Source organism: Grammomys surdaster, unplaced genomic scaffold (genome assembly GCF_004785775.1).
Source record: "Grammomys surdaster isolate TR1022 unplaced genomic scaffold, NIH_TR_1.0 254, whole genome shotgun sequence".
Classification (NCBI taxonomy): Eukaryota; Metazoa; Chordata; class Mammalia; order Rodentia; family Muridae; genus Grammomys; species Grammomys surdaster.
In genome coordinates, this window is record NW_021604695.1 from 1613920 (window position 1) to 1623845 (window position 9926).

A 9926-nucleotide genomic window follows, 5' to 3' on the forward strand; every position below is an offset into this window, starting at 1 on the left:
CTCCAGCAGATTTTTTTTGTTGTTGTTTGGTATTGTTTTCACAATCCCTTTTTGATTTGTCTATTATATAATTCCATAGTTTTGGTTAGATTTATTTTAAGCTATTTCTAAGGCAGTTGTGAGTAGTCCTGTTTCCTTATTTGTCATTTGTATACATGTGAACACTACTCACTTCGTGTGTGTTAAGTTTGTGTCTTGCTACTCTGTTCAATGTATTTATCAGCTGTAGGAGTTTTTTAGCAGATTCTTTAGGGTCTTTAAATACAGAATTGTGTGACCTTCAAATATATTTTGACTTCTTTCTTTACTATCTGTATTTCCTTCGTCTCCTTGATTTGTCTTATTGCTTCAAGTACTGTGTTGAACTGAGGTGGGAATCATGGAATTCTTGTCTTGTTCCTGATCTTAATGGAAATGCTTTTTGAGTTTTTCTCCATTTAAGATGATGTAGGCTGGGCTGGAGAGATGGCTCAGTGGTTAAGAGCACTGACTGCTCTTCTGGTCCTGGGTTCAATTCCCAGCAACCACATGGTGGCTCACAACCATCTGTAATGAGAGCTGATGCCCTCTTCTGGTGTGTCTGAAGACAGCGACAGTGTACTCATATACATACAATAAATAAATCCTAAAAAAAAAAAAAAAAAAAAGATCAGGGGCAAGGCAAACTTTGTCTTGAAGGATATTCAGAATTTTATTGTCAGTTACAAGACAGACTTGTGCAACATCCTAATCCCTCAGGATGGCACCCAACTGAGGGAGTCAGGGCTGTTTTTAAGTTTTGTTCCTTCAGTTAGCAGACTTCAGCCAGGTAGTCAGGGCAGAACCAAATGGGGTAAGTGCTACCCAGGAATGTGGTCTGGCCACAAAGAGATGTTGTAGCCCTGGCCTGAACTTTAAAACTATTTATGTATGTGTGTGTGGTGGGGGAGGGGCTAGGGGTGTGGAGTGCCATAGCAGCTATGAGGCCAGCAAGAGCTGGTTTTCTCTTCAAACACAGATACCAGAAACCAAACTCAGGCTATCAGGCTTCTTATCAACTGAGCTACCTGCCCCTCCCCCAATCCTCCTGGGCCAGGCCCCAAACTTTTTGCCTCTACCCTATGAGTGCTGGTATTGCTAATTTAAGCCACCATTTCCAGCCTAAGTATGTGCATGTGTGTTCATGCACACGTGCCATAGACATCTGTGAACTGCCCCATTGAGTGCTGGACACTGAACCGGGGTCTTCTGGAAGAGCACAAAGTGCTCTGAGTTCTGAGCCATCTCTATAGCTTTTTAATTTTATTTTGGAGGTTATAATATAAATACATTGTTTCCCCTCTTCCCTTTTTCCCACCAAACCCTCCCAACTCTCCATGCGCTTTCAAATTCAGTCTCTTTTCATTCTGAATCTGCTTTTTAAAGGCACAGTTTCATATATCTCAGGCTGGCCCCTAACTAGATACATGACCAGTTTATGGGACTCTGGGGATTGACCCCAGGGCTTTGCATATGCCAGGCTGTGTGCTCTCTTGAGCCCAACCATAACCTTTCAGAACATTTTTAAGATTTTAAGTTATTATGTGGGTATATGCATATGAGTACAGGTGTCCCTGGAGGCCAGGAGAGGGTATGGGATTCCCTGAAGCTAGAGTTAGTTACAGGTGGTTGTCAGCTGCCTGACATATGCTGGTAACTGAGGTCAGGTCCTTTGCAAGCACAGCATACACTTCAGCTGCAAAGCAACCACTCTAGTTCCTGTACATTCTATTTCTTAAACAGTGTGTTCTAACTCAGTGTCTGATCAACTGGAGTTAGAGAGCGCACCAGTCTCTTTGTGCAACAAGGAACAAAAGACAAGACTGGAATGGCAAGTACAGGGTTTCAGCAGGGTGGGTATCTAGGGTCTGGGGAAGAGCGTCTGGTAAGGGCCCTCTTGCACACAACAATGCTGTGGGCAGAAGGATGATCACCATGAATGAACTCACCAGCAAGGATAGGGTCAGAGTTCTGAGGAAGACAGTGTAGAAAGAGTTGGCTACCTAGGGACGCATGTTCCTAGCTGTGAGATTCCAGGAACTACATGTTCCTTTCCACCTGTGTTTCTCCCAGGTCCCCAGCTCTCGGGTAGTTTTAACCCAATGATGTGAGCTCCTGAGGTACACCAGGTGCATTGTGGGTACTCGGTAGTCACCACTCTCTTCCTTTGCTTAGGGCAATGTAATAGAAAGAGGGTCTAAAATAAAAGGCCCAGGAACCAGGGCATGAGTACATACCAAGCCTTGTCCAGGAAGTGTGCCACAGGTGCTAGGAGGAGCAGGCCCAGGGACCATGAAAACCTGCCAGTGGCTAGAAGTTGTGGGTGTGTCCAGCTGACCATGTGCTAACATAGGACCATGCCTTTCCAATCTAGTAAAGACACAGCAGCCAGTAGGGGGTTGAAGTAATTTTTAGTTTAAGAAACAAAACAGCTTTCCAAGGGGACAAAGGGAACTGAGGGTCAGAAGGAAGCTGGGTGTGGGCTTATCATAAGCTCTCATTCCAAAGCCTGGAAATGAGAACTGAGCTGTCCTGGGGACTGACTGGGTCATCAGAGGCACTCCTTGGTGGGGTGGGCAGAGCTACCCTTGATCAATGGTATGGTCTTCATGGGCTCTCAGGCAACCACCATGTGCCCACTGACATGATTAACACTATTATTCTTGGGGGACATTAAATTAAGGAATGACACAGGAAGCCAAGACAGTGGATGGATTATTCAGTTGGATTCTGAATCACAATCAGGAAATAGTCTTTATCTGAAAAAGAGAAAAACAAATCACTACATATAAACCAGGAGACGGTTAACAGTAATCACTAGCCATACAATGCAGGAGGGAAGAAAGCTTTCAGAAGAGCAGTAGTGGCTACTTTCCGCAGCTGGGAACAGGAAATAACCTACGAGTTCCTTACTGTCTCCTGCCAAATGGCTGATGGGAGTAAAGTCTTCACTTGCAGGTGAACTGCCTCTGCAGCATACATACTCGTTTAACTTTTATTATTAAACAAGGTAAGATTTGGAGGCTGGTAAGATAACCTGAGTTCAACCCCATGGTAGAAGGAAACCACCATTTCCTAAGGCTTGTACTCTAACCTCTGCAGTTGAGTGTGCATGTGTGCACGCAACATGGACACACACACATTAATGTAAGTGAGATTTGAATGATATGACTGGCAGATGCCTTAGTCCATCCTGTGAAGCCTGCCGGCTGTGAAGCCTGCCGGCTGTGAAGCCTGCCGACTGACCTGTTCTGTTCTGTTGCTGATCTGTACCTTCCTTGATGTGCATCCTCCACCCAAGAAAACTGTGAAAGGTCACAGGAAGTTATCTGCTTCTTTGAAGCATTTTCCAGTGATAGTCTCATGAATCAGATTCTGCACAGAAATGGATAGGCCTCATTTTTCAAGAAAACAGGGCAAAGTGTTGTCTGTCTGGGCAAACCTCACTGATGTTGATCATTGTCTTGTGGTACTGGGGCTTAAAGCCAGGGTCTTATAAATGCTAGTCAAGCACACGGATGTACACCCTCAATCCCAGATTCATTTATGGGTTTTGGATGCAGGTGCTCTATTCCCCAAGCATGTCAACTGAAGTTGTGGAGTGTATTTTAGATGTAGGCTCGTGCACGGATGCTCTGATCCCAATGAGAAGGACAGCAGTCTGCAGGTATACAGAAACTGCCCTTTACGTTCTAGGCATCACCTATATCCCTATGCCAGGAGTAGCTCTGTGATGGCATCTTTTAGGTTTCTCAGGTGGCACCTCAACGAACCCCAAAATCACTCTAGATGGGAGCTACTGGGCTACTATTGTACTAATAAACCATGACAACTAACCACTACAAGTGACTACAATTTCATAGCTAAGCAATCTGTACATAGTTAACAAGCTAAGAGCAAAAATATACACAACCAACAAAAGTTCTAAATCCTGCAGTACTACATCAGTACCTGTAGGAGGCAGTGTTTTGTGATCGTACGTCTAGAACTGTGCTCTTTCCGTGCTCATGTACATGCTGGAGCAGGCAGGCAGAGTTCAGAAGAGTGGTTCTTGGAGGAGCTTCTCAAAGTGGTTAGCCTTCTACCATGTAGAAGCCAAGACTCAAGCTCAGGTGGTCAGGTTTAGTAACAAGAGCCGTTACTGGCTGAGCCATCTGGACAGCCAGGATGTGGGAGGAAACTTGCTCTGTGCTACATCAGTGAGGTCAAGAACTCAAACTATATTACATACCTTCATTTGATAAAATATGAATTGCTAAACTTCTGAGACACCACCACAGTCCATTTCTGTAAGAAGAGACTGGACCTTTCTTGTAGGCAAGGTCACTGCAGTCCCCCACACTGCCCGGTGGGACCACGCTGGGGCTGCCCTGCGTCAGTCCCCAGGCAGTCTAGCCCCAAACTCAGCATTTTTGTATTGACCACATAAAAACTGGGTACATAAAAGTATGTAGTGCTGATTTTCATCTGAAATATATCGTCCCAGGGCTGGAGAGACTGCTCAGCAACTGGCTAAGAGCACTCGCTGCTTTTGCAGAGGCCCTGCAGTTAGTTCCTAGCACTCAGGGTGTTGTGTTCCTCCAGCTTCAGGGGGATCTGGTGCTGTCTTTTGACCCCCACTGATACTACACTGACATACACATTCCCAGGCACAAATACACAGATGTATGTATGTCCCAGACATGCTATTGAACCCACCCTAATCCACAATAAGGGGAATCTGCAACGGACGGAAATTAAAGCCATCTGGGAACAAGACATGGTGGCATATGCCTTTGATCCCAGTACCTGAGTGGCAGTGTCTGACTTCAAGGCTGGCTTGGTCTACATAGTAAGTTCCAGAACAACTTAGGCTGTATGGAGAAACCTTATCTCAAAACAAAAGCCATCTGTTGAATGTATTTATTAAATACTGTGCTTACAAGTCCCTGCCCTCATGGAACTTACTATGAAAAACAGAAGACAGTGGAAATGTAGCTAAGTAGCTGGTTAGCACAGCAGTAAGGAATCAAAGGCTTGTTCTAGCAGGAGGATGGTGTGAGAAGGCCCCAGGAAGGGGGATGTAGCAGTGTGGTGGCCCCAAGAAACAGCACTGTTTATGGTTACCTCAACATGTCACACAACCTTCAGCATAACTACAGTATGAATGATAGACACCAAACCACCAGGCAGGTCGAGTGCCAGCATGTACACTCCCTGCATACTTTCCCAAATTCTGTCCATATGAGGGTCTGGCCACTCATTTTCACTGATGAGACTAGAGCCACTTAGTCTGTGAACCCCAACTCAAACACCAATAATCCTCAGAGACTCTGAATATCCATGGTTTTCAAGGACAAATTGGAGATGCTATTGCACTGAGCTGAGACCTGCGTGGTCAGGACTCCCAGACATCTCTGGAGCTTTAGAGCTTTAGGTGACACTGTCTACACAGTAGGTGGAGAGACACTATCTACTAAGTATTTGTCTCTGTGGCACCATGTCATCTGTCCTTCACACTGAGTTTTTCGGTCTGCCACTAGGCACCTCAAGTCTGTACTGACCTAACCACTAAGTGCAAAGATGATCCCCAATCCCAGTTTTATGGACAGAGATCTGTCCTCCATTGTCCCATAGCAGGGAGTTGGGATAGGGCTGGACTTTTCATTAAAATTTGACTGTAAGGTTTTGCTCTATGATCTTACACAGTCTTCCTATTGGTGTATATCCCAGAGGATCACAACAGCACAGACCTCTACCTGATGTTTTATAGGTGTGGCTGGGGGAGAGCTATGTTAAATCAGCACACACAGCACATTTTTAGAATAAATGCACTGACAGTTCTTCTGTGAGTGATTTGGGTTCTCCTTCCCATCATTCTAGCCAGGCAGACTGGGCTGGAGCAGAGGAGGCTGGGAACAGAAGCCACACTGGTCTGCTGCTGGGAATGGCTGGTGCCCCCACACCCAACAGGGTTTCTGTAGCTCTGATTGTCCTGGAAACCACTCTACACCAGGCTGGCCTTGAACTCAGACATCCACCTGCCTCTGCCTCCTGAGTACTGGGATTAAAAGCATGTGCTACCACTCCTAGCACTCATAATCATAGTGCTTCCTGCCATAAGCACCTCAGCCCACAGGATCAGATCCACACAGCCGAGTCTGGAGTCTGAGGCACCTTCTAAGTTGGATCCACTTTTTATACTTTCCTTAGTTAACATGTTCTGCAAACTGAGGCACCATTATATAAGAACTCCTGCATGTCCAGCCATGGCTTGGCAGAAGGACAAGGAGAGGTAACCACACAGAAGTCCTGTAGAATCTGCCTGTCACTCTAGTCTGTGAGTGTGAGTTAGAGGAGGCAGAGCAGGAGGCATCCCCAGGCCTTCCCTCTGTAGTTCCCATCCTTGTACACTCCTCCCAGTGTGAGCATCTCTTTACACTGAGAATGCTCCAGGGGCCTAAACACTGGCATGCTTATACTACCCAGCCAAGCTTTTTACTGATGATTCAAAATAGCAATCTGTTCCAGTGGTGGTAGAGAGCTGGCTACATGGGTTGGAGACAGGAGTATAAATTCTCTTTCATATAGAGATAGCTTTTCTACCATTCTGACTCATATTTTCCTGGCTCTTAAGATTTGGCTCCAACATTCCTTTTTCTGAGAAATCTTTGTTGATTGCCCAGGCAGAACTGATCAACACTTCCATGTCCCAATTCTTAAGGAATTCTTACCAAGTTGAGAATGACCAGCATTAATGTTTGTGTCTTTCTCCCTCATGAAACCACAGTTCTTCTCTGAGACTTGCTGAAGATCACTGGTGGGTGCCACCCGACAGTGACTAGGCAATGAAGAGTAGACTCTTTAAACACTAGGCCTACCTTGAACTTGTGGAGACATTACTGTGCCACTTTCCTGATGAGCCACAGAGAAGCTGCTACAGGTTCAGAAGCTAAATGTGAAGGCACAAGAACCCTTACCTGGGGCCACCATAATTTCATTTTTCTTGGAGCGAATTCGAAGGAAGGTTAGGTCATTCTGGGGGTCAATCTCACGCACAGTACTCCGCGCCTTCAAGATGAAGTTGTGCATGAGGTTGGCATACTGTGTAGTGGTGGGATTGTCCATTGTGCTCTTGATGGGAATGCCTGTGGAAAGGACAAATCAAAACCAAGCAGAAAAGAGGTTGGGAGCTGGAGAGATGGCTCAGTTGGGTTAAGAGCACTGGTTGTTGTTCCTGAGGTCCTGAGTTCAATTCCCAGCAACCACATGATGGCTCACAACCATCTGTAATGGGATCTGATACCCTCTTCTATCATGTAGATGTACAGGAAAACAGACTGCTCATATATACAAATACATAAATCTTTTAAAAAAGAAAAGAGGTTGAAAAGGGGAAGAAAGAAAAGAGGTCCACTTATGCTGAGACATACCACACATAACCCATTACTGTTCTTGGTACGGCTGGCTGAGCTATAAGCATCTATGCTTACGAATATGTGTCCCTACCCCAATGTGTTTCTATGTAAGTGCACTGCTGTCTTTAAAACAGCCCAGCAAGAGGTTGGAGGTATAGCTCAGTGGTAAAGTGAGTTTTTTTGTGTAGTCTGTCTGAGACCTGGGTCCAGTACCCAGCACAACATAACTGTGATAGTTTGTATATGTATGCTTGGATCAGGAAGTGGCACCATTAGGAGGTGTGGCTTTGTTGGGGTAAGTGTTACTATGGACATGGGCTTTATTGAAGACCCTCACTGTCTGGGAGCCAGTCTTTTCATAGCAGCCTTCAGATGAAGATGTAAAACTCTCAACTCCACCTGCACCATGCTTGCCTGGATGCTGCCATGCTCCTGGCTTGATGACAATGGACTGAACCTCTGACCCAGCCCCAATAAAATGTTGTCCTTATAGGAGTTGCCTTGGTCATGGTGTCTGCTCACAGCAGTGAAACCCTGACTAAGACAGAAGTAGTACTAGGAGTGGGGTATTGCTGTGATAGGCCTTCTGTTTGTTGGATTTGGGACTTTGGATTTGGAAAGCAGTAGAATGCTTTAAAGGGGGGCTTACTGGGCTGTCCTAGTAGGAATATGGAAGACTGTTGCTGAGAGTGATTTGAACTGAGCAGACCTGGCCCAAGAGGTTTTAGTGGAGAAGAATTTCAGCATGTGGCCTAGAGACTGTTTCTGTGGTATTTTAGTGAAGAATGTGACTGCTTTTTGTCTTTATCTGAAGAGTCTACCTGAGGCTAAGATAAAGAGATTTAGACTAATTGCACTGACAAAGGAAGTCTCAAAAAAGCTTAACAGAGACTTTGTTATCTGGTTTAGTCTTATGAAGAACCTTTTTATGAAAAGGAGCAAGCTGAGAAAGGAAAAATACAAATATATGGTTCAAGTATTAAAGGGGCACCAGGCTGGGCAGTGGTGGCGCACACCTTTAATCCCAGCACTTGGGAGGCAGAGGCAGGTAGATTTCTGAGTTTGAGGACAGCCTGGTCTACAAAGTGAGTTCCTGGACAGCCAAGGCTGTTACACAAAGAAACCCTGTCATGGAAAAAATAAAACAAAAATGAAAAGAAGAAGTGTTTGGGAAACTGGAACTCTCTTTCACTCCCAGAAGAAATGAAAAATAGCACAGCTACAGTTGAACAAGTACTGAAAAGTCCAAAATACAGCCAGGAAGAATGGAGTGTGTCTCTAACATCAGTACTCAGAAGGTAGAACAGCAAGAGGGTCACGAAGATTTAAGGCCTACATGAGCCACTTAGCAAGACTCTGAAAACCGGAGTGGTGCGCAACTGCCTTAGTTGTTACAAGGCCCTGAGACAGATCCCTAGCAACACACAGACAGACAGACAGACAAATAAAATATAAGACATTTGTATGATGGAATATTATTTAGCAAGAAGTGATACATATAACAGATAAATCTTGAGGCTATTATTCTAAATGATAGACTACATACTGTTTGATTCTATTTAATACAAAAATATTCAGCCGGGCGGTGGTGGCGCACGCCTTTAATCCCAGCACTTGGGAGGCAGAGGCAGGCAGATTTCTGAGTTCGAGAGTTTGAGGCTAGCCTAGTCTACAGAGTGAGTTCCAAGACAGCCAGGGCTACACAGAGAAACCCTGTCTCAAAAAACCAAAAGAAAAAAAAAATCAGAATAAGTCAAACCAAAGAGATAGAGTATAGATGAGACTAGCTGCTGCCGAGGGCCAGAGACAGGAGCCGGAAAGTAGTTGCTGTAGGTACAGGGTTGGTTTGGGTTTCGGTGTGAGCCTGTAACCCATCCTCACCACAAACTTTCAATGTAGTTGAGGACGGCCCTGGACTCTGCCCTTCCTGCTTCTACCTTCCAAGTTCTGAGATTAAAGGGATGCTATGCTTCCTCCAGACCATAATCAAGTTCTTTTTTTATTGTTTTTGCTTTGTTTGTTTTGTGAGAAAATGTCCTAAAACACTGATTTGTGGTAACTATAGCTTTGTATAAACACCTTCCTATTGGTGACTTAAATGTGTGTAGTAAGTCAACACTTCAACAAAGCTGTTATAAAGACTAAGTAATGTACATAAGAGAGCCTTTAAAGTGACAGAAAAGCCCTGAAACTATTTTGGTGACAGTTTCATAATTTTCTGAATTTTTTTTTTACTTATTATCTTATTTTTATGTATGGGTGTTTTCCTGCATGTATGTGCATCACATCTGTGCCCACAGAGGTCTTTGAATCCCCTAGAAATGGAGTTATGTACAGATGATTTTAAACTGCCACATGGGTATTAGGAACTGAATCCATCTTCTGAACACCAAGTGCCCTTAACACTAAGCCATCTCTCCAGTGACATAATTTGTAAAACAAACAAACAAAGAACAGCTACAAACCACTGAAATGAAAATTTTACATTTGGTAATTTCTTTTTTTTTTTTT

At 44.5% G+C, this 9926-nt stretch overlaps 1 protein-coding gene across 3 annotated transcripts in view; it reads right to left on the minus strand.

Moving 5' to 3' along the window:
- Positions 1-2410: 2410 nt before the first annotated feature.
- The window catches only part of Dynlrb1 (dynein light chain roadblock-type 1), a 24173-nt gene continuing 16657 nt past the window's right edge, over positions 2411-9926 (minus strand). For all 3 annotated transcript variants that reach the window (XR_003712371.1, XR_003712370.1, XM_028775324.1), the window contains exons 3-4: positions 6978-7145; positions 2411-2777 (exon numbers count right to left, since the gene is read on the minus strand). Coding sequence is in view for 1 of the 3 variants with exons in the window: in XM_028775324.1 (XP_028631157.1) it covers positions 2734-2777; positions 6978-7145 (212 nt within the window). In the remaining 2 variants the exon portion in view is untranslated. The remainder of the gene's footprint in view (positions 2778-6977; positions 7146-9926) is intronic.